This window comes from Chaetodon auriga, chromosome 8 (genome assembly GCF_051107435.1).
Source record: "Chaetodon auriga isolate fChaAug3 chromosome 8, fChaAug3.hap1, whole genome shotgun sequence".
NCBI classification, from domain to species: domain Eukaryota; kingdom Metazoa; phylum Chordata; class Actinopteri; order Chaetodontiformes; family Chaetodontidae; genus Chaetodon; species Chaetodon auriga.
In genome coordinates this window covers 26,849,569-26,873,521 of record NC_135081.1, presented here as the reverse complement: position 1 = coordinate 26,873,521, position 23,953 = coordinate 26,849,569, and the positions used below count along the sequence as shown (strand labels likewise).

Here is a 23,953-nt window from a genome sequence, read left to right as displayed (position 1 = left end):
CAAGAGGGCTAGAGGGAGGAGGGGGGGCAGAGAGAGATTAGAAACAGCATCAATGATCCTGGTGTCAGAGCACAGATCTGTGGTGACTTGGTTTATCAGGAGTGGGACCAACAGTACAACCAACACTGGACCCATTAGTGCCTAAATACTAACACCCATTTTCATCTAGCTGAACTCAGAAAAACTGAATTAGAGTGAAACGCTCTGATGCTGAAATTTAGCCTCTTTAACTGTGTCTATTAATCAAATTAAATGTCACATCCATCATGGCTGCAGTACAAATCTGTTTTAACACCTCTGTGGTTTTGTCCCAGGTTTGTGACGCCTACTTACGAGACAAACTTGCCCACTTCCACCTGGATGATGGCGTTGTGAAGCTGGACTTCCAGAAGCTGGGCTTCCACCGGAACTCCCTCGCTGGACTTACTGGCATGCGGGGAGAATATTCGCAGCATCCCCATGTAGCTGCCCACCACCACCTTGTCTGCACAGTTAGAATTACAGAGGGGGAGAGTTGTGGATGACAGCTGTCACTGGATTCATTCTGAGCGCTGCTGGCACTGCTAGCTCGAGGGCTAAACAGTGTTATGTTATTCTTATCGCTTAAACATAAAAATCTGTCACTCTGGCAGTCTGTACACTGTGAGGTGGTGGACACTGACCCTGTCCGGTGCCACTGTTGTCCACATCTCCAACACAAAGGCATCCCTGGTCAAACTCCTCTCCCTCGCCAAGGGCTGCCGACCACCAATCACGGGCCTTGAAGAGAGACATGCTGCCTCTAGTTGGACACAAAAGAGGGAAAGGGTTAGAGCTCATATGCTGTGAACATGACACACGCAGACGTCCTGCTGATCTGCTTCTCTGTAATTTGTGGTGTCATTTTTCAATGAAATATAATTCTCTGACTTCATAATGTAATAAATCATAAATAAACTGTCGACCGGCAGAAGAATTAAGACGCACAGACAATGGAAGAGTGGATATATATATAAAAAAGGACAAGATCAATTTATTTAAGAAAAACAACCATAAATGAACTTTTTTTTTTTTTGCACAGAGGATTATATCCCAGCAGCTCCAGTAGAGCAGCTGGGCGGTTACATGCCTTGCTCTGGGGGACCAGAGCAGTAGGTTTTAAGGAGGGAGTGAACATTATTCCTCTCTTCTGTTACTCAGACTCATCCTGCTGGCAGAGAATCAAACCCTCAACCTTCGTGTCACTGCAGAAGCACTGGATAATCAGTTTGACCACTGGCACTTTGACAGCTTAGACCACTGTCCACTCCACGCTCTGTGCGCCACACTGACACCTGCAGCCAATGACAGACCAGAAGACGAGTCACATGACCCCAGGATTCAGAGTGCAAGCACTGAGGGGGAGTGAGGAGGGGGGGCAAGCAGCTTTTCTACTTGCTAAGTGCTGAGCAGGTGGAACGGGCAGCTAATCCAGAGAGGGAATCCCTCCCATGTACAGCACGCTGTCACACAGGGGGAGCGGCGTTAAAGGAACATTTCACCTTCTGCTCCCAAGATATTTCAGAAAAGACAAATGTTTTAAGGGCTTTGAGGGAAGCAGGACAGGAGGGAAGTGTGGAGATTATCTGAAAATCACTGCACAATAAAAAGCATCAAACAAATGTTTGGTGTACTTGCAGCAACAAAGACCTTTCCTCTGATGACACCGTGTTAGTCGCAGCACTACATGCAGCAGCATTAATTCTTTTGCTGTTGACAGCAGGGAGGCCATGATGGTGCAAATCCCTGCCCTCTTCACCCTCTCTTCGTTGACTTTCCTCAGCACAACCTGTTGCATTTCTTTTTTTTTTTTTTTGCAACTTATCCAATCCAGTTTCAATCAATTAGCTGTAAAATTTGCCTCTTTTAATGCTCTCTGAAAATATTTCCACTCTGGCATCTAAGGCTGTCCTTGCTCTCTGTATCCATGTGCCCTCTTGATAACAAGCACTGACACTGCCTGTGATGGAGGGCAGTGATGTATGTTATCACATTCAGTTGGATGGAAATGAGTTTCAGTTGAGATCCTGGTGAATTTCAGAAATCATTCAGAGAGAAAATTGACCTTTTATCTAATTTTGTACTCTTAAAAAATGTACAATACCCCACAGTGTTAACAGTGTTTAGTTTTCCTAGTCAAAAGCTTCAGTGCAGTTTCAGTACAACACTCGAGGAAGAGGAAAAGAAATGAACAGGTTGGCTAATGGTCATTGTCGACGGATGGGATTCAGCTTTGCGTAGCTTCAACTTTAAAAGCTCATAACCACACACCTGTGGGTTTATTGTTTTATATCCAGGAGGATTCATGTTATGGTAAGTAAGTTCTCTATCACTGAGCAACAAAAAAATAATAAAATCAAGCAAATTAACCAAACATGGCTCCAGGAGCTGTGTTAAGTCGGGTACAAATCGAGGGATCCGCCAAAGCTAAGTTAGCTTACAGCTAACGTCAAATCGGCTGAATTAACTTTAGCTTAGCCGGCTAATTAGCTAGCTCTCCAAGTTACCTGGATACTAGCTAGCAGGTCAGGGGCAGTGTCGCTGCTGTTTCCGCAGCCTCTCCGCGCGTGACAAAAACACTTCCCGGGTTTTCTTACCCTTAGAGTCACGAGCCAGTCCGTAAAACCGACGGTTTCTTACTCCTCGTTCACACAAAAATCACATTTCTATGCTCTTGCTGGCAGCCACCGTCCTGTTGTCATGGCACTGACGCTCAACGGAGACGCCGGGTGGTTGTGCGCAGGACCGGAAATAGATGGGCTGACGGGAAAATGAGTTTTTGGACCACAGCCCGTATTTATAGCTTTATGGAAATTACTGATGTCCCTCAGCCACTGAGTGAATAAGTAGTACTTTTTGTAATAGCAGAAGGTATTTTTATCATACATGTTCAATCCAAATCTGTGATATGAATTACTGTGCAAAAAGTACACTTTTATTGAACTTGTAAAAGTGATGAAAACCAAATAACCTGTGTAGAGTGTATGAACATGAAATTAACCTGTAAACACCTGCAAACATTTCCTGAGGTATAATGTACATTAAATGTTTCTTAAACAAAAGCATGATGGTGAATAAAGCATACAGTATCATATGCATCTAATATTATGTCATATATGTAAAAATTGCCGTACTTGTATGTACTTATATTTTTGGATTTTATGACTATTTGCAACTTCTGGTTAGATGCTAAACTGCATTTCGTTGTCTCTGTGCTGCACTCTGACCATGTCAATAAAGTTTAATTTAATCTAAAAAATAAAATAAAACATCAGCAGCAGCATGTGAGAAACGCAAATTATCTGTCAAGTGAAACTCACAGTTGTCCCGGAGGATTGGGAATTTGTGTTGCAAGTACATGCGCATTGGTGTATGATTTTCTTTTATCATATAATTTGCTTTAATTATATGTTATGCTCTCTATGTTGAAAAGCTAAGGGCTCGTCCGGGATTTGAACCCGGGACCTCTCGCACCCTAAGCGAGAATCATACCCCTAGACCAACGAGCCGCCTGTTACAGAAGAAAAAACATGGTTTCCAGAGTTTATGGGACAGTAGATGCCACGTTGCCTGCATGTTTCCCCTCTGTTTGAGCTTTATTTTGTAATTCCTGGTGACTGAGCGCCATCTACAGGCGCTTTGTTGTACTTCAGGCCTGCAGCAGCAGCCTCCACATAAATCATAATGTTTGTTCGAGGAAGGCAAATTTTCCTCTTTCAGCAGAGATATATGTCACAAAACCTGCTATTCATGAGGCCAATCCCACCGTATGGGATGGTGACTTTAATACTGATGTCACTGGACTATACTTCACTTCATTGTTGTATAGTACATATTTTTTCTCATATTTTTCTCTATTTGTATTGTATTTTATTGTATTTTATTATCCTTTATCTGTATCGCTTTGAGCTGCTGGAACTCATATTTCCCTGAGGGGTCCTTCCAAAGGGATCAATAAAGTTCATTCTAATCTAATCTGATCTATATTAGGCTAATTGGATACTATATTTCAGTAATAGTTCTTTTAGATTAGAGGCTCATTAATTGCACTGTTTTCTCACTGCAGGGTAAAATGTGAAAATGTGTGTTTTTTAACTTCCATGTTGGGAGGATTGAGTTTGACACCATACACTAAGATACTTGCTTTTATGATTAGTTGGCATTAAAAGTTTCTCCTCTGTCTGACACAGGTGAGATTTACCTGTGAGGTAAAACGCTGAGGGCTCGTCCGGGATTTGAACCCGGGACCTCTCGCACCCTAAGCGAGAATCATACCCCTAGACCAACGAGCCATGTGCTCATGAAAAACGGTCAGGCTTCCAGGCTGCAGAAGATGCCACGTCGGTCAGGTTTCTGTGAATGTTCCCTGTTCTTCACATCATCTTCTGGTCACTGACTGCCACCTGCAGGACTTCAGTGGTACTGCAGCACGCTCATGTACCAAAACTCAAAGTGTCTGAAGTTTCCCAAAGAAGTGTCACCTTCAGCCATATCCACGCTCACATCTTCATCATCTCAACAACTACTGTACATATTGCTTACAGTACTGCAGATACAAAGCTAGATACTACTACTTCACTTTGTACTTTATATGTTGGGGACTTTCTTAATTGACCTCCACTACAGTTTCAGACAGGGTATTACACTTTTCACTGAGTACATGTTGACAATGTTCATCTGAGAGCTTGAGCAACCCTAAGATTTTGATATTGATCAGATTTTGCTGAGTACTTTTAAGACCATAAATATTAAAGGACTGATAGTGTGCTACGGTCTGTCAGTCCAGACGTCTGTGATCCAGTCGTGGCTCACCAAATGAGATTTTATGGCATTTTCACACCATCAAAGAAAAGAGGAAGCCACCTGCTCATAAAAACACAACACGCCGGTCGATGCCTCTGGAGATCTCTGCAAACGCAGTGAAAGACATTTCAGATGAGGGCCACACGTACAGCAGGACACTACTCCCTGTTTTATTGATAGATATTCTTCAGTCTCCCATTTCTTTGACATAAACTCATCGATAAGAAAAGGCAACATGCAGGTGATAGCAGCACATTAAAAACACAAAGAGAACATTCAGCACAACATGTTGACAAACAGTGACATTTTAGCTTCGACCCCCCCGAAGAGACTGAGACGCGTATTTCAGAGGTAGTGCTCAGATTCATCCACAGAATGAGAAGGTGATGGAGCTGAGCGGGTCTGATGGTGGGTTCACTGAGCCTCGGGCAGCCGTGTGCTTCCCCGGTCACTGACGCACAATTAAACTATACTTTAGATATAATATTGTCATTTTACAGCACTTTATCTGTTACTTTGGTTCAAGTGGATTTGACCGTTGTAACTCCCTCTAACGAGCACTGAAGTGGTCTTTAGTCGCACTTCATACCTCTTGAACCTCAAACACTAGCACGGAGAACACTCGATCGTGTCGGGGAAGCTCACAAATCCAAAAGAGCATGAACGCATCAGATGCTTCTTCTTCTGCGAGTCGATATGATGCCAAATGAGCACATCAGGGTTAAAAAAAACAAGTAAACATGGCTTTCCTGTGCAAGAACATGTTCCTACATCCACAAATCCAGAGTGTTCACGTGCAGGCTGCTTCGCCTGTACACACAACTTAAAGTGCATTCCCTCTGATCAGCTGAGTTTCATCTTTTTTCTTCCTCAGACTAACTCTGGTCGTTGTACTGCTGCTGTCACCGAGCGACGCCTTAAATATTTACTAGGAATCTTCTAAGGTCCTTTGTGGACTCAATTACTTCCAAAAGCTCTAAAGCAGCTCATCATGTCTGACACCAGCGGCTCAGTTTCATAGTGTGACCTCGTAGACGTCTAACACCCGAGTCGTATAATTACAGGAACTAAAGCATGCTGGGATAGCTGCGAAGAAAACACTGGCCACCAGTTTCAGGGTATACAAATATTACCATATCAAAAATAATCCAATGAGTAACAATGACAAATTCTAAGGTGGAGTGAGAGCTGGTGTTTGTTTTTATCTCACTTTTGGTTATTTTTTTTTTTTTATCATAAAACAACATCAGAAATGATTCAAAAGGACAAAACACACCAGAGACAGGCTGCTGCTGCTGCTGCTGTGTGGTTTAAAACAGTTCATTCAGGAGACGTCTTTTAAAAAGGTTTTCACAGGGTGGGGGGCGGCGGGGATCCAGAGCGAGTGGTGGGTTAAACAGTGAGCACCCTGGACCACAGCCAAAGGTTTAAGTTGGTGTTAGAGGTCTGGAGGGGGCTGATGGGAGGAGGAGGAGGAGGAGGAGGAGGAGGAGGAGGAGGAGGAGGAGGAGGAGTGGGCCGGGCGGTGGAGTTATAGGACCTTCTGCAGGATGGCGTTGGGCACTTCCAGAGTCTCGTCCTTCACCAGGACGATGTCATAAGAGTCCAGATATTTGTCCAGTCGCTCCTCCACCTGCAGAGCGAGAGCAGAGGAAAAGCGTCAGGTGTGGCTTCACAGCTCGTTTCAGGAATCCTCCCTGACCTCAGTTTATTCTGTTTCTAAAAACTCAAACAAATCAGCGTTAAAGGACATTCTCCTCCTGCTTCACGTGCCGCGGTCCTACCTTGTCGTTGAGGAAGCCGATCTTGAGGATGTTCTCCACGTTGGGCGCTCCGTCGGCCATGCTGAGGTCCCCCAGCGAGTCGCCCATGAGGATGATGTTGCAGTACTCCTTCAGCTGTTTGAAGTACTCCGTGTTCCGCAGGGCGCCGTCGTGTTTGTTGTACACGTGGATCAGCTCGCCTTTGAAGCCCTTCAGGACGCCCTGTGAGACGAGGAGCGCGTCCCAGCAGCGCGGTCAGCCATGACGTTACAAAGCAATTGTTAGAAGCAATAAAGCAAAAGTATTTTTATACTCTTTTGAATATTAAGTACATAAATCTAGTTGATTTTAAGCTGTATCCTGTTTTCTACACGCATGCTTCTTCAGTCGTGAGGACTCACGTTGTCGTCGAAGTCCATGAAGTTGGAGACGACCTTGACGTTGGGGTGGTAGACTCCGGCTTGGCGGATGATTTCCTCCAGGACGTCGCCCAGGCCAGCGGAGAAGATGAAGACAGGCACATCGTGCTGCTGCAGGCGGTCGAAGAACTGCTCGTAGCCTTCCCTGATACACAGAGCGGGACGAGCCGGTGAGAGGCGTCAGGTATTCGTCCGTTAAGGTAAAAACAAAGGACGAGGTATGAAACTAAAACCTGAGCAGAGAGGAAGCGTACTGACGCCGGGCTCTGTTTATACAGTAATAATAATGACGTGTTTTCAGTATTAATCATCGTTATAAACATGCTGCTCTTCTCTCTTCTGGTCTTGGTCTGAACTCTTTAAATGGATCTGCGTTCAGCGGCTCCCTGTAGGGGGCGCCACAGTGAATCTGATTCATGATTCATCCGGGCCTAGGACAGGCGTCACACCAGCTAAATACCCATAATGCAACAGCTGACTGACTCCAGGTGAGTGCGGAGGTGCAGGTACCTGAGTGCAGCGTCTGACTCTCTCACCACCTCGGACAGTTTGTCTCTCTCTATCCGCTGCTCCACCAGCAGCGTGTGAGACTTGAAATACCTGCAAACACAATCAGACACGTCTTCAGCTGTCGCCCTCTGCTGGCTGTGAGCAGAAGCACAAACACAGCTGCGTGTGCGCGGGTCTCACCATTCCACCATGAAGGGGTACTTCTCCTCCATGGTGAGATGAGGGTCGATCTCGATGGGATAATATTTGTTCTTCAGCTGCAGCAGCTTCTGCCTGCACTCCTCTGTCACCAGCTTGCAGTTATCAATGATATCTGTGCAAACAGGCAGGAAGAGCACGCTGAAACTGCAAAACTGAACATTTAAAGTGGAAACAGCTTTCCCCCGCTGGCCCAACCTGAACACAGAGGCTGTCGTCTTTCTGCAGCCGTTACACTGAGCAATCAACTCTGACTTAACGAGTACGTGTTGAAGAAAAGAAACGTACTGTGGCACGTCGGGCAGCGCTTGCCGTTCACAGCAAACTTGCTTAACGTCATGTCGAAGTCTGTGATGATCTGTAACAGAACCAAGAACACTTTGTTCAGCAGAACCAGAGAAACGCATCGATCAGACTCATCAGATCCCTGAACAGACTGCAAGAAACAAAGGACCTCACTGAGACTTTTCCAGGTGCTCGACTTCACTGGCTGCAAATGATTAAAATGAACCATTCAACCATTCAATTCTGTGAGCGTCACTACCAGCAGGGGGCGCAGCTGCACCAAACACTGGCTCATCAGGAAGCAACGTCCTACCTGCAGTTTGGAAGCTCCTCCTTTGATGAGGCCACAGATGATCTGCTCCACCCTCTCAGGGTCCCTCATGTGGACCGTCGACTTCTCGAACTGAGGCATCTGGAGGGAGACAGAGAGAGGGAGGAAGAGTTATTACAGACTGACGTTTAAACATTCCTCCGACGTTGACGAGGCCAACAGGAAAAAACTGGAAAACGCGGCAGGATCATCACGACCGCTTCGCCTCCCCAACAGCTGCTTCAGCTTTAAGAGGTTCCTCACAGACTGCGAGATTTGGCCTGCAGGTATCTGTGGTTAGAGCTCCGGTATGAAGACGAGGACGAGGACGAGAAAGAGGACGAGGAAGAGGAAGAGGAAGAGGAAGAGGAAGAGGAAGAGGAAGAGGAAGAGGAGACGTTTCTGGGATGATTTGGATGGAGGTTAAATCAGAATCACTTTCATCAATACAGGAAAGTTTAAACTAAGGAAAGATCTCGAGTTCAGAGAAATAAAACACGCGACATGTTCGGCATGAACATAAAGTGAGTGTGTGTGTGTGTGTGTGTGTGTGTGTGTGTGTGTGTGTGTAAAGAGATGGAAACTGTGAACACACTGTTCCCTGGTCCACACACACACTCATGGAGGGGCTTCAGGGTCCTGAAACAGCTGATGTTTGGAATCTGCCGGTGTTGTGTAACAGGCTGAATGACCACATGAACAGCCACAGTGACACCTGCAGACGGGGGGTGAACGTCAGCCCTTCATCAACACGAGCTCGGCCTGACCAGAGCACAGCGGACAGATCTGTCCTCAAAGACGCTCCACGAGGACGACGTCCGCGGGAAACAAAAGCTAATAAAGTTTGCATCCATCATTGGAGATGACGGTGAGCCTGATGTATGTTTTTATTCATTCAACAGGAGAAAAAACAAAGAGCATCACTGCTGAGATTCAGGCTTTCCTGAAAACTCCCATTTCAATCCACTGTTTGTGGATTTGACAGCTGTTCCTGGATCAGCTGACCGGACAGACAACAACAACAAACCGGCATCGGCTTCAGTCTGTCAGCCGCCTGCAGGCTCAGCCGGTGGGAGTGGCGGTTAAGTAACCGAGCTCCCACATACCTCCTTTAACGAGCGGAGGGAGCGTCAAGCTGATTGAGGCGTGGTCATGTGCTCACACCACAAGAGTCACTGCAGGAAATGTTTCTGAAATAATCCTAATGCACGATAAATACGTTTGAACGCCGCTGTCGGTCCTTTCTGACGTCAGACGCTCATGTTTAACAGAACAAAGAGCTGATTGGCTGACAGCAGGTGAACGTTCAGTCAGGCCAGATGATTTTATTTCTTTTGAACACACAAACAGACACACACAGAAAGCACGCCTCCCCCGCCGCTGGCACCCCCGCCCTGCACAGCCTCCACCAGTCTTACATAAGCAGCGTCAGTTTTCACAGCACCTCATAAATCACTCTGATCCCCCAGAAACACGACAATTCACCGAACCGCCGGCCGAAAATAGACCTCGGCTCCAGCCTGCGACCCACTCAGCCCCTCGCTCACACAAACACACTTATCAGAGCACCCAAAACAAGTTGAGGTGTGCAGAGCAGAGAGGAACAGGCTCTCGTTTGTTCTTCACAGACAGGTTTGAATGGAGCGACCTGTTCTGCCTGTACGAGGCCATAAAGCCTGCAGCTCAGGGACAAACATGATAAGACTGCAGAGGGCGTGTTCTCCTGACAGCAGTCCAATTCAGACCCGCTGCTCCTCTGAGCAAACTGGATCTCCTGAAAACATGACCTACTGAGACAGTACACGCAAGTACACACAACTACACTGTCAAAACACTCAACGAGTACTTCACACAAATTACACACGATCGTCTGAGCCGGACGCAACAGGACGAGCCTGCAGGAAGTTTCTGGGTTTACATCACGAGCAGAGAACAGTGAAAGCATCCGAATAACCCAAGACATTCAGGAGGATTTCACACACACACACACACACACACACACACACACACACACACACACACACACACTCTTACCTCAGGGTTGTTGTCTCAGCTAAAACAAGAGTGAGGAAAAGATTGTGTGGCTGCAGAGGGCTTATATATCTACAGAGACAGGCGGGGGGGGGGGGGGGGGGGGGGCGTTGCCTGAAATAGATTAGACAACATAACACCTCCCTCTGTCAGAGAGGCTCAAACACACACGCACACACACACACACACACACACACACACACACACACAAATAGACGCTGAATGGGGTCAGTCAAAAGTGACATTTGGAATCTATCCTTGTTCCAGCAATGTGACCTTTGACCCCTTGAAAAGAAACCTTTAAAATCAATCAGAGTGAGAACCCGGTCCAGCACTGCTGCTGCTGCTGAGCACACACATTTTAACAAACAACACGCACCCACCCTCCACGAGCACACACATGCAGTACATGGAGTGACAGTGCATGAAAGGTCACGAGGGTCAAGGTTCAGAGTGAACGTCAGGCTGTTTGGTCAGTCACATGCGGCTAATGCACAGGCCTCACACACACACACACACACAAACACAAACAAAAACACACACACACACACACACACACACACACACACACACACACACACTGTCTGACGTGCTCCTCCCTGCTCACACAGATGCACTAACGTGTAGAAACAGGCTGGTTGAGTCTCAACACGTCCATCGCTTTGCTTTACTTACATGTACACACACAAACACGAACAAACACACACACACACACACACACACACACACACACACACACACACACAGATGGGTTTTCGTGTGGAGCAGGCTCTTCTGTTAAAGCCTCTGGACGGTTAACCCAGAATCCTCCAGCAGTGCATCTGATCAATGTGATCAATAGAAGTCAGAATCAGCTCTGCAGGTATCAGTGATGACAAATGAAGCTTCCTTCCTTTTACAACCTAACGTTCGACATTACTGACAAACTGCGTCTGTCCTCTTCATGTGCTACTCTTATGCTACATTAGCATTTAGCATCTACTCATGTCAGCCTGCTTGTGGCCACAATTTCAAGTGTTGTTTCAACAACATCAGCAGCAAAGTCCCAATAAAAAAATCAATAATTCTGTAAATATTTCATTATTTGGCCTTGAGAGTAAAATTCTGAATGTCTGGACTTTCTCCCAACAGTGAAGGCAAATCTAATGTCTGCCTTTGTTTCCTCTTCATCATCCACGACCGTGCTTCACCAATGGACCAATGAGCCGAGCAGCACGCTAAGCCAAAGCAGGGACGCACAAAACCTTCATGGGTCCACAAGAATCAGCCCGAAGCGAGACACTGAAAACCATCTTTGACCTTTGAGCCACGTCAGGCTCTGAAATAGAAAGGTGGAGGCGAAGCTTCGGGGATCATATTTAAAGTCTTCTGTGAGGACGGGCTGATTGACGTGACTGATTAGATACGATTCAATCAGCGGGCGGTCAGCTGATCATAGCGGGGGTGTACGACCTCCTCGTCCCGCGTGAGCTAACGCGACGCTTCATGTGTGCAGCGCTGACGCTTCGTCCCAGCTGAGCGAGGCTTCGCTCCCTGATGTCCACAGAGACAGGAACATGAGACACCTCGTCCTCTCCTCTGCCTCGCATACCACAACTCCCACAAACTAGGTCAGCACGCTGTTTACGCCTCATCACAATAACAGTCTGTGTCCTCGCTGTGCTGCAGGCTCACAGAGACACAGGTCCACCGACCGGACCTGGATTCAAAGAGGAGCAGGAAGTGTCACCTTCCAGGTGTGGTTCGTTCTCTCAGGACCTTCCTGTTCCACTTCCTTCCTGTGCAGTCCTTCTTCTTCCTCGGCTTTGGCTCCATCTGCACGTCTTCATCTGTGGCGTTCACACTTCGATGCCGTGCGTGCTCGCAGCTTCTCCTTCAGAGCGTCCAGTGTGATCATCCTCCTCTACCTCTTTTCCAGTGTTCCAGGGTTCAATCAGCTTCCTCAAAGCCAGATCTGACCTGGACGTCATCAAATGAAGCGGTTCAACATGTTCAGGTCTGAACCCAAACCCTCACAGTCTGCTCGTCTCCATGTTGTTTCTTCTCTTCTTCTCTGTTTCACCCTAATACTACAAACAAAGATGCTCCTGCAACCTTTGTTACCTTTACCAGTACTGCTGATCTTACTGGTACTATTGGTAGTACTGCAACCAGAACCGCTCCTTCTCTGACGTCCAACAAGGTTTGAACATGTATTTGAGGAAAGTTAGCTGAGTTATTTCTGTACTGAAGTCTTCATCAGTGAACACAGTACAAGGTCTCACACACACACACACACACACACACACACACACACACACACAGTGACCACCATCTGTTTCCCCTGATAAAGCAGCATGGCCGCTGGGTTCAGACTCTCCTCCACCGGAAAGCTTCGCCCTCTGCCTCACGCTGCTCCGCTGACGCTCTCTGACGTTCCTGTGGTTCGGGCTCTTTCTACGTCTGCACTCATCACTCCGGTTATTCGAGGAGAAATCTTCAGTTTTCAAACTTTCTTTGGACCCAGAATGAGAAATGAAGCCAAACCGCAGTTCCTCGAATGACCACTTGAGGCCGGCTCTGAACGCGAGTCCATCCCCGTGGACCTGAGAGACCAGAGGAGACTCTGGACTTGCAGTTAAACTGAGGCTCTGTTGTGTCCTCTGGTGGTCAGTAGGGTGAAACACACAGCAGGTGTGTGTCACTGACACCACAGCACACTTTTCATTCAGCTTGACGGGGGTGGGGGGGGGTTCAGGGCGTGACACACAGACCCACATGACTCACAGCACTGACTGACTCGTTGGTGTTACGAGTCACGGCCTTCAGGATCGAAGGTTTACGTCACAGCAGTCGATCTCAGTCCATCCTGTGCCGTTCGACCTGCACCTTTTACTTCTTTCAAGTCATTTATTGAGTAAAAGTTTAGAGCGAGTCGCTCAGCGGAGGAGTGTCGTGTAAACTTTCACCTCGGGACAGACGGTCATGTGGTTCAGAGCGGATGTTTGTGCTTCTGCAGCGTCGCACATCATCAAAAACAGATGGTCATGGTTTCCATGCTGAAGGCTGGGACAGGAAACGAGCGAGCCGCTTCCATCCTGAAGCCGCCGCGGCCTCGACATCCCGACACCCACCAAGCAGCTTCATTCTTTCACCAGACGAGTGGAGCTGCAGGTCGGTAGTCGTGTCACTTTAGTTCCTTCTCAGAGACTTTGTATCTGTGACAGCTGCAAAGCTCAAATCCAGGATCTGACGCTCTTCTCTGTCTCTCACTCGACTTGACGAGTTCACACAAACGTTGGCGGCACAGCATCAGTGAAGCTGACCTGGAGGCTCTGGGCGGCTGAAATCAGCCTCGATGTGGCTTCACATCTGTTCATGAAGCTCAATCACGTCAGCAGCCAAACAACAAGCGGACGGCTGAGGAGCTGAACGTCTCCTGCTCACCCTCATCAGAGTACTGTGACGTATTTCACAACTTTCACTTCACAAACTGTCCGGTTTCTAAATCAATGATGCAAGGTGCAAACGTTTGTGTGAAGTGGTCGAGGGTCAAAGGTCACGGGAACCTCAAACGCATAATGATGGACTGGAACACGAAGAACTGAGTTCAGTTTGATTTGACATGAACAGACGAGCTTCACTACAAACTCCACAGCTGTTCGTCAAAGCTTTCCTGTCACACACCATCAGACACGACGGCCATAAAAGCACCTGACAATGATGACATCAGCGCATCCTGTCGGGGAAACTACGAGCAACACAACACCAAACGTCTGTCTGACGACGGTGAAATTTCATCAGCTGTAACTGATGAAATGTGAAAGGCGGCAGCTGATGAGGAGGTGTGTGTGTGTGTGTGTGTGTGTGTGTGGGAGGACGGCACACACAGTACACACCTGTACAGCTGGAGCCACATAACTCAGACATGAATCATGTAGATTGTAACAGAGATTCAGTGCACGGCAACGCCTTCTAACGTGGCAAAGTTCAGTCTAAGTATCTTCTGTAAGGTCTGCTAAAAGGGTAAAGAGCAGAACATCCACGCAAAACATCCCAGAAAATACGTTATATGAAAATAAATATGTTCTTTCTTGGACTGTTTATGTCCTTAAAGGGACATTTGAGGGACAGCTTTTAAATTCACTTCACAGACTCCTCATAAAACCTTTATAAACGATAATTATAGCTAAAAAAGTTCACAAAATTCTTGAGAAAACTGGAAATGTTAGTTTCCTCACAGCCGGGCCTCGTATGCAAATGTCGAAACAGAAGGTTCAGTGAACGCCACATTCAGCAAAGAGGAGAGGGTACCAATGAAACTGTTTCCACTTTTCTCCTGCCGCACAGGAACATGTTTAGAACATAAATTGCTGGATGAATGTGCAGATGTTACTTAATGTTATGACTGTGAAATCACCTAAACGTGTTCGCTGTGTGCCACTCAATGACATCTCTGTCCTTGAATCACTCAAATCCTGACATGTGGCCTCTTCCTCCCTCTCTGTCTGTCTGTCTGTTTGCAGTTCTGTTTTCCAGCAGCCTGGTTCCAGTCGGACAGGTTTGAAGGCTGGACTGAGGGTTTCGTCCGTGCTGCTGCAGCTTGCATAACAACAGACAGCAGCAGCAGCGCGAAGCGGGTTTTCCACGACAGTCAAAGAGCTGCGGAGAGCTTCAGAGTCCCGGAGACTCAGCTGTCACAGCTTCCTGCTGTCACACAGAAAAACTGCCGCTTTCTCCCGTAAAACAGCCCACGCGTGACCTCTAAAAACAGCTGCTGTTTTAGGGAACATTCGCGGCTGCGCAGAGAATCGTGCACCGATGTCAAGATACCAAGGACACAGTGCCACGTTTCCGGGCAGGATTTTCACAATAAATTCGCACGTGTCGCAATGTTCTGTGGGTGCTACATAGGTTTAAATACAACGGCTAAAACAACGTCTTTAGTATATTGTTAATTCTCTCTGGATTTTCATTGTAACAGATATTATGTTGTTTATTTCAAGAGTCTACAAACCAAACTGCAGATCTTCTCAAACTAGGAACACTTCACCCAGCGTGGTTTCTATTTGATAAACGGAAGGGCGTCAAAAAGTGGATGACATGGATGCAAGTACCAACACCGGCACCAAACTTTTAACTCTGAATGTAGCCCGTTTGCCGAAAGCCCCAGAATTCATCGCTATTAATTTATAATTCCCCTGTAATAAAATAGTTCAACGGGGTCCTAATCGTTAAATTGCTGGCAAAATCCTCTCAAAAAACACTTATTAGTTATCAACTGTCAAGCGGTGCGCGCCTTTATTTTGAAGGTTAACTCGCCCACTTCCTGATTCTTATCTGCCTCTGGTTGTCTTGACGCAGCTGGAGCGTCCAGTTTTACTCACCATTTCTATGATCCTGGTTTTCTTGCCCGCCCGTTTCTTCTTCGCGACGATGTACTGGGCCAGAACTACGCCACCGAACAGGGCACAGACGCTGGCGCTGGCCGCGGCTCCGACCTTCACCACAGCCGTCCTGTCCATGACGGTCCGCTCCTCTGTTCCTCCACCGACCAACCGCTGCCTGCCCGGACAGTTCCCGTCCTGCCCTCTGTCAACAGGCGCCTTCCTACTGGTGGAAACACGCGACCAAAGATCGTCTATGCTGCTGTGACCACTCACTCTGGAGAAGTTTCATTTTTGGCGGCCAACGCAATAGCTGGCTCATCGGCAAAGCAGAATATAATACCAAACTACCGTAAATGACAAATTACACGACTTTAGTTCCTTTCAACCGATAAGCAAATGTTATTTAATCCAGACCTTAATTAGTACGTTACTTAGTAATAACACATGAGCTAGCAAACTTGTCAGGTAGGCTAACATTAAAGTCCGGATCCTTCCGTTCTGCCTCGTTTGAGCTTCACTCAGACTGATTACCTGCAAGCACCCTAAGCCCACTCAAACGTGAGTGGTCAGTACCTGCCGCACGGACTACAACCGGAAACCAGAACGCTTCCCATGCCAAAATCTTGTCCCTCGTCTACAGGTTCTAAATGAGCAGGCAGTTATCTGTTTATAGAGATTAGTTTCCCCGTTTTCACTGTATAATTCAAAATAAAACATTTCCATTTGTACAGGAAGTACCAAAACAAAATTCATTAACGACACAGAAGTTAATCAGTGAAGGTCCACATTAACACTGGGAGAACAAGAACCATCAACACGTTTTGGATGATCTCGTTTCAGGCTCTGCATCTCAGCGATGAAGTTATCTTCCAGTCACGATGTCACATTAGCCCTTTTCATATATGGAACCATTTCGATTGGTTTTCAAAAGGAATATTTTGTACTTTGACAGTTTTCAACACAAAAAATAAAACATTCAGTAATTAACTGATCAAAAAGCCCGTATTGTACATTTAGCTCACAGTCTCTTTAGGTGCATACAGAAGCATATATAGTTACTATCTAGTAGGTGTATTTATAGCATTAATATTTTGTGTAAATTACTCATGATCATGTTGGAAAGTTATTATCTGAACGGGTTTGTGTTATATTGTCTGTCCTGTGTATGTTCAACAAAACTTTACCAGTTCTGCCAAAGGGACGAATGTATAATTTTAACATTGTGCTCTTTTTCATGTTTGCTTTTTCTATAGATTTGGAGGAAGACCTCCAAGTTTGCTTTACGGCAATTAGTAACATATTTCCATGGTGTCAAGGTTTTCATCCCACCAGTTAATGTCATTAATCACTGTCCTCTCTCTGATTGAAAGTGTGCTAATCACAGAAATCAGCTGCTGAACTGCTTGACTGGAATGAAAAGCATCCAGTTCTTGTGTGAGGCTTAATTTCTGTCTAGTGAAGCATCTGTTCAATAGACGATCTTTGCGAACAGTCAGCGGTTTGTTATTTGCCTCCTTGACCAAAGTGAAGACGTGAGAGTCCTGAAAACGTTTGCTCAGTCACATCAAATTACATACACTAACTTTAAATTTAAGTTAGGATGTCCACAAACAGATGCTGGATGAGCGTTCATGAAATGAAAATGATCACCTGAGGGCCAATAACCAGATCCAGTCAGCCTGCTGATAATGTCCAGTGAAGTCTTTTTTATATACAGCACGTTTAAAAATAACTGCAGCTGAACAAAGTGCCTGTAAGTTAAAGTGAACGGCACAACAAAGAAACTTAAACGACATCAGCAGCTAAAAAAGGCACAATAACAACAGGAAATGGAAATGATTAAATATATACTGTATACTCCTGAAGCGTCTTTCTTGCTTTAGGTTGCAGACAGTGTTTGTTCATTTTTACAGGGAGGACGACCCAAACTTAACCCGACTTCACCGTCACCATGTGGTGAAAACTGGATGTGTGGTCACGTCTCCTCCAAAACACTTTGTTGTTTTGTTGTTGTGGTTCGGTCTGCTGGAGTATTTTCAGCAACGCAGACGACAAAGATTCTAACTTAACTCAAACAAACCTCAGTCTGTTCAGTGAGGCAGCTTGACTAACGTTCAACTTATCAACCTCTCTGCTCCAAGAGGATGGACAGAGGTGGATGTATTTTGGTCATTTTGCTAAGAAGGTGGAGGGCGTCCCTTCTCACAGAAAGTCCAAATATTAGTTGTTTTCAGACTGTTTAACTGCAGCATCATTTAGCGTGGCACCGTGTTGATGTTTCACATCACAAACCTACTTTCTGCACTCCTTCATTATTTATGTCATAGTACTCCAAAATCCATTACATCTGTGCAACATTATTTTTACTGTGCAATATTTGTGTTCTCTTTTGTATATAATGTTCGTGTCCTCTATAGTTTGTATCTTTTTTATCGTCTATTTGTTGTTTTTCTACCTCTCCTTCTTATTCTTGGGGTTGTAACAAGTGAATTTCCCCGGCGTGTGATCAGTAAAATTTTATCTTGTTGTATGAGTTTGCAAAAAAAGAGGTTTTGTAAAAATATGAAAATGAAGCTGTAACCTGTTGGAAACCAGCTTTCATTCAGCGACGCTGCCTGTCTGCAGTTCATAGACACACAACAGACGTCACACACTGGAAGAGAGAAAGTCATAATATTTATTGTATTGACCGCGGCCATGCTGGATGACACATATATAACACTTCAAATCCAGAAGGCTGGAAAGCACAAGAAGCTAATTTAAGTTTTTACACATCACGTCAGGAGGGAAAGTCGACAGCCTTGAAGAGGATGTGTGTGAAACAGTGAGTGTGTGTGTGAATGAGTGAAGAGCACCGGTCCTGTGACTGGCCTGCAGCAGAGATGCAGCGTCGGAATGTGTTTCAAGTTGAGTAAATACGGGAGCATCAACGGCTCTATTGTCTGAAAATAAATACGAGCAGCATGTCGGAGCCGCACGTCACATGACGGAGGCGAGTTCCTCCAGGCGACTGACGAAGAGTCACATGAGACAGGCTTCGTTTACATTTTACATTTCCTCCAGTCCTCACACTGCGCATTTACTGTGTGACTGGGGCTGCATGGTGGGGGGGGGGGGGGGGTGCAACCAAACCCGCCGTGTCTTAAACATCCGATGAGTCGGTTTTGGAGAATTTTCTACAGCCAACAATATCACGGAACGAGGAAACTAAACTCAAACTAAACTGTAGTGACAAATTGATTTGCAGCTTTAAAAAAAAAACAGTGAAATGATCCGTTTTCCTTCACTTTTGTTCTGACTCACTGGAGAACAGAAAGCTACATATGGAACCCTCGATCTGATTTAAAGCTCCCACCACGGTGCAGCCATCTTCACCATCCTCATCCTCATCAGGAGTGCATGCGCTGACAGCAGCTACTCCACGGGCCGGATGCCTTTGGCCTCCTCCAGCTTCCTCAGAGTCTCGTCCCACTGGGTGAACTGCTTTGACAGCAGGAACATCTGCCAATCAGGGGTCAGAGGTCAGTGGGTGGAGCTTTGTCCCAGCAGCAGTTTATGTTATTATTATGTTTAAAAGACAAACTGATTGTTGAAGTATTCACGTATTATCAAGAGAAAAGGCAGTAAAAGAAGAGGTTTTTAATGACATCAGTGCCTCTCATTCTGTCTCTGTCACAGTTTCTGTGTGGTATACTTTGTCCTGTCCTAATTTCTATTTCACCGAAATTTAACAAAAGAAATAATCTGGTAAAAAATGAAGTGTACCATTTTGTTGTATTCCTCAAAAAGCCTCTTCACTTCCTGTGACTGAGCCTCAGTTTGGTCCTGTGAAAAAGACAAACATGGAGGAGTCAACAGGTAAAAGCTCATGAGACACACAGAGGCAGGTGGAGGGAGGCAGAGGAGGCTGACCTGCTCTTTGATGTGGATCTGTGACAGGCGCTGCAGCTTGGTGGCGTGCTCTGGTACGTCTGTGAACGACAGAAACACTCAGCTGACACGAGCCTGACGGGGGATGAGCAGCGTTTCCCCTCAAATGATACAGCAACAGCAGAACACCACATCACTGAACCAGTACAGCCAGATTACACACAATTTGATAGTTCTGGTAGTTTTGATAGATTAAGCACTTAAAAAAAAAAAAGCAGCCTGGCCAACAAAGTTCATCTAAATCCGTCCTTTACTTGCTGTCTGAGGTAAAATCCCGGAGCAGATGTTACTCTGTCCTTGATTTCTTTCCTGTTCTGCCATCTGAGCCTCACCTCTGATGTAGGTGCTGTCCAGCAAAGGCTGCAAGCTGCTGACCTGCTCCAGCAAAGCAGCCTGGGAAAAAAGGAAGTCCTCCTCTGTGCAGACAAACAAACAGCATCACAGTGAGGACTCAGTCAGATCTAAGATGCTCTTTTGGTCTCCTACAGAAGAACATTTTGTTATGTTTATGTGATAAATCACATACATAACAACATAACAACACTGAAATTTACATGTAACACATTAAACAAGTTCAGAAACTATCTGATTCACGAACAACATATAAATAATAAAATCCTTAAACAAACTTCATGGATTTTTCTATCCCAGGGTCCTCCTGGTTCTTACCAGCGAGAATGAACTCCAGCTTCATGGCATCAGGTACAGTGATGTGGTCTGTGAACTGGGGGTCCAGGTACTTCAGCAGGTCCTCGACTGCATCACAACACCAACAAACAGGATCAAAGGCTCATCAAAATCTGACTACAGAAAAGCTCTTTTTTGACACTTCATAACACTTCTGGTATCTCATGTCAGTATTTTGATGTTTTTAAGGTTCAGGTTCATGATGCATACTGCACACCACACAACAGCAACATCCACAGCTCCACTCCCGGCCAGGACACCTTTGTTACCCCCATGTGTCCTGTATATCTCTAAACTGACTATCAAAGGCAACGTGCTAAGGGCTGTCAGGACTGCTGAAACACAGCGTGGGACTCACTCTTCTTGTGGAGGATCTTCACTCGTTCTCTCTTGTTGGCTGTGTTGGTCAGACCTGCCTGAATCCTGGCCAGAGACTCAGCACACTGCAGGACAAAGGACGGTGATTAGACTTCATGTTAGTGATTAACAGGGACGTATGAAAGACATTACACTTTATTTAATCAATGTCTGAGTGTTTCATGTACAATGTGTGGTACCATACACAACACAGAGCAAGATGTCATGTTCAAGTGCAGCAGGGAGCCACAGTAAGCAGCACAGCAGCACAGTGAAACGGTCTGTTTCAGCTGTGCACTCTGTCTGATTTGGTCTGTGTCATCCCTCTGAAGTCTGGAGGCTGTTTACCTCCAAAGGAACGTGACAGTTTGCAGCATGCAGGCTATTTTCCTTTACATCATCACTTGCAGTAATCATTTTTTAGGTCTTGTACTGAGTACATCTGGAATTATCTTATTTTATCTACAAGCTAACAGTACTTTTACACGTGTAGGTCAAAACACTTCTTAAGCAGGACACTGAAGAACTGACACTTTCTCCATCTCTCTATCATCAACATCTGCCAGCAAATAAATCCTCTTCAATGCTCCTTTGTAAGTTACAAGTGTTCATCGCATCATATGATGCTCTGATGAAACTCCCCATTCAGTGGCTCAAAAGGACCGCACCATGTTTTTAACCAATTCCCCACAAAATATGTTCACTTAAGATCATTTCTGACTATTGTTAAAGCATCCCTCTCAATGTACACTGTACAAGAAATATGTCTAAAACAATTTGTATGCGTACGGAAGTGGCCAGTACTATCGAGTACTGTCTGATATACAGTATCAGTTAATTGACCTAAAATTAGCCCCAGTTGGTGCGTCGTTTAAGCTTTTACTTTTGAAATTAACTACGTTAAAGCTAAACAGCTAAATAACTAACCTGACAACTACTTTAAGGTGCTCGATATTGGTGTCACCGTAGATATGACACAATACGACAGTAAATAAGATGAGCAATAAACACCATATTGATGTTACTGTCTTTCACTGCAGTGGACAGCAGTGAGAATTTCGTATTGTGAATAATCTCTGTACAGTCAGTGTGCAGAAAATACAAAGGGCGTTAACTCATTTCCACTGACAGAGCGATCGTTAGCTCTGCTAAGCTAACAGCTAACTAGCTTCTTTGCTAACCCTCACTCATCAGAACAGACATTTTTCTGGACGAACCTTAGCGGGTTTTCCACTTTTGTTTCTTCTCTCGCCATAGATGCGACTCTCCAGCGCCTGAAGGCGCATTTCCAGGTTATCCACCTCCATTTTTTTATCCATTGAAGCTGAAGACGCTAATGGACACAACAGAACCCAAACAGCTCACTGGTTTACCTACTTTACAAGCGACGTCGCATACTGATGACGCCATCGTTTGAGCGGCTTGATTGATTTACAAATACGTTTGCTTTTCGGTGGCAGTGGGTACCCTTCAGGGATTTTAAAACACTTGAAATATTTTGTTAACAAACAAAAATGTGTCCATCATTTTAAAAGCATTGTTTCAAAAATGTTTTTTGACATTATTGCAGTAAAGGGAAGGATCGCTAGCAGTCGCTGTTTTACAATGAATGGGGTTTTCAGCTATTTTCCGATGACAGCAGGGGAATGACAACACCGACAGTTACGGCCCTTCTTGAATCCAAGCCGACTGCAAAACATCGACAAAAAGTAAGGTTTTCTCTCGTTTCACAATCTGTTCATCGCACACAAAGCACTTCTGTTTGTGGACAATGATAACAATAGCCAGGGAGCTAGCACATTTGTTAAATGTAAACAATTCTTTGGTATGTTTCCACAAGCTAAGTTAGCTTAGCTAGCCTTCAAGCTAACGTCTAGTTTCTGAATTAACGTTACATCTGCGTAGTTTGAGAGCCTTGGAGTTAGTTTGGAAGTCTAGCAAGTGAGTCGCTGTCTCCTAATGGGCTTTAATACCCCCAACGAATTAATAAAAATATATCAGGCTCTCCGAAAGCTGAAGATTCGAGTCAAGGTGTTGCTAGCTTATATTGCGCTGCCAGCTTCATGTATGGTTTTCAGATTGTGTTGCTAAAAGTTTCATCGGTGCTTTCCTGTTTGCTCTGCTGTGTTGTTGACAGCAACGAGCAGCCTCCCGCTGGACTTCAGAGTCTGTGTTTGGGGAATTTATTCTTTATGTGCCGCTGGGAGCAGCAGCAGCATGGCAGATGACAAGGACGTGTTGAGAGACGTTTGGTTCGGCCGGATCCCCACCTGCTTCACCCTGAACCAGGATGAGGTTACCGAGAGAGAGGCCGAGCCCTACTATGTAAGAACGGTTACTTTCTGGCTTCACATGGTCACAAATCCTTAGACCTCATTTTTGGTTTTACCTGCCACCAGTGTTGACTCACCTTCATACTCCCGAGAAGCCCCTTCTCAGTCTACAGCTCTGTAAATGACATGCAACAGTGAATTCAGATGACTTCATGTTCAGGAAAACACATCAGTGTATACGGCTGAAAGGTGACTCCAACTGAGAAAGTGCTAGCAGTTTTCGTTTATTCAACCCATAATTACTTTATAGTTACACTTCCATCAGTCTGCAACCCCCATTGTACCTAAAATCTGAGAACATGCTGCAAATGTATTCTTAAAGTACAGAGGAGGTAAAGTCTTGTGTGTTTATTTTGGGTTATTATGGGATAATGGCAGAGCAGCAGCAGTCACACTGGAGCTGATATGTACCTCTAAAGTGTAAAATACATTTTTCAAATAACTGATTTGGTCAGCTTGTGTTTGTTCTCATGTCTTCATAATATTCTCATTTTCAATTAGCACATCTAGCATGGCCACTTCTGCTGGAACCCCTGAGCTCGCAGCTCTCAGCCTCACCAAATAAACGGACTTAAACACAGTCTGCCTGTCAGAACTCTCTTTTCATGTAATAATGAGTTACACCTGTTCCTCTGCTGTTGTTTCTCCCAGCTGCTGTTACCCAGGGTGAGCTACCTGACTCTGGTTACAGACAAGGTGAAGAAACACTTCCTCAAAGTGATGAGGGCCGAGGACGTGGAGGAGATGTGGTTCGAGTATGAAGGGACGCCACTGAAATGGTGAGAGAATGATTGTTAGATGACCTGATATTACGAGTTCTCTCACGCTGGTTTATATGTGTTCCTGGTAATGTTTAACAGAATCTCATGCTCTTCTTATCAAAAATAGCATTTTGGATTTTTCCTTTTCCCAAACTGTTTCATGGTACTTTAAATACTCT

The 23,953-nt window shown here is 45.4% G+C and overlaps 4 protein-coding genes and 2 non-coding genes across 9 annotated transcripts in view; 1 reads left to right on the top strand and 5 right to left on the bottom strand.

Moving 5' to 3' along the window:
• The window catches only part of bbs9 (Bardet-Biedl syndrome 9), a 126,101-nt gene extending 123,352 nt beyond the window's left edge, over positions 1-2,749 (bottom strand). For both annotated transcript variants that reach the window (XM_076737114.1, XM_076737115.1), the window contains exons 1-3: positions 2,616-2,749; positions 663-781; positions 334-484 (exon numbers count right to left, since the gene is read on the bottom strand). In XM_076737114.1, the coding sequence (XP_076593229.1) occupies positions 334-484; positions 663-774 (263 nt within the window). In that variant the 5' untranslated portion in view covers positions 775-781; positions 2,616-2,749. The remainder of the gene's footprint in view (positions 1-333; positions 485-662; positions 782-2,615) is intronic.
• Positions 2,750-3,455: 706 nt separating this feature from the next.
• Positions 3,456-3,527, bottom strand: trnap-agg (transfer RNA proline (anticodon AGG)). The gene has a single exon. It is a non-coding gene; the product is annotated as a tRNA-Pro (tRNA).
• A 711-nt stretch (positions 3,528-4,238) lies between these two features.
• trnap-agg (transfer RNA proline (anticodon AGG)) lies at positions 4,239-4,310 on the bottom strand. Its single transcript has one exon. It is a non-coding gene; the product is annotated as a tRNA-Pro (tRNA).
• A 657-nt stretch (positions 4,311-4,967) lies between these two features.
• On the bottom strand, positions 4,968-15,904 carry nt5c3a (5'-nucleotidase, cytosolic IIIA). Of its 3 annotated transcripts, XM_076738053.1 has the most exons (9): positions 15,704-15,904; positions 8,310-8,408; positions 8,000-8,069; positions 7,694-7,826; positions 7,514-7,603; positions 6,986-7,148; positions 6,606-6,806; positions 6,336-6,454; positions 6,221-6,302 (listed from the first exon to the last, which is right to left on the bottom strand). In XM_076738053.1, the coding sequence occupies exons 1-8, from the start codon at positions 15,839-15,841 to the stop codon at positions 6,353-6,355; spliced, it is 996 nt and encodes a 331-aa protein (XP_076594168.1). In that variant the 5' UTR covers positions 15,842-15,904; the 3' UTR covers positions 6,221-6,302; positions 6,336-6,352. The 3 variants fall into 3 exon arrangements, with proteins under 3 accessions (XP_076594170.1, XP_076594169.1, XP_076594168.1); XM_076738055.1 differs by having other exon boundaries at positions 4,968-6,454; XM_076738054.1 differs by lacking the exon at positions 15,704-15,904 and adding an exon at positions 10,341-10,380 and having other exon boundaries at positions 4,968-6,454.
• Positions 15,905-18,362: 2,458 nt separating this feature from the next.
• dctn3 (dynactin 3 (p22)) lies at positions 18,363-22,057 on the bottom strand. The gene is made up of 7 exons (XM_076736262.1): positions 21,898-22,057; positions 20,682-20,766; positions 20,306-20,392; positions 19,969-20,052; positions 19,619-19,677; positions 19,472-19,531; positions 18,363-19,207 (listed from the first exon to the last, which is right to left on the bottom strand). Exons 1-7 carry the CDS (start codon positions 21,997-21,999, stop codon positions 19,121-19,123), a joined length of 564 nt encoding a protein of 187 aa, XP_076592377.1. The 5' UTR covers positions 22,000-22,057; the 3' UTR covers positions 18,363-19,120.
• Positions 22,058-22,108: 51 nt separating this feature from the next.
• Positions 22,109-23,953, top strand: part of atg5 (ATG5 autophagy related 5 homolog (S. cerevisiae)) — a 30,107-nt gene continuing 28,262 nt past the window's right edge. The window contains exons 1-3 of the mRNA XM_076738087.1: positions 22,109-22,389; positions 22,818-23,005; positions 23,665-23,792. Coding sequence (XP_076594202.1) covers positions 22,898-23,005; positions 23,665-23,792 — 236 coding nt within the window. The 5' untranslated portion in view covers positions 22,109-22,389; positions 22,818-22,897. The remainder of the gene's footprint in view (positions 22,390-22,817; positions 23,006-23,664; positions 23,793-23,953) is intronic.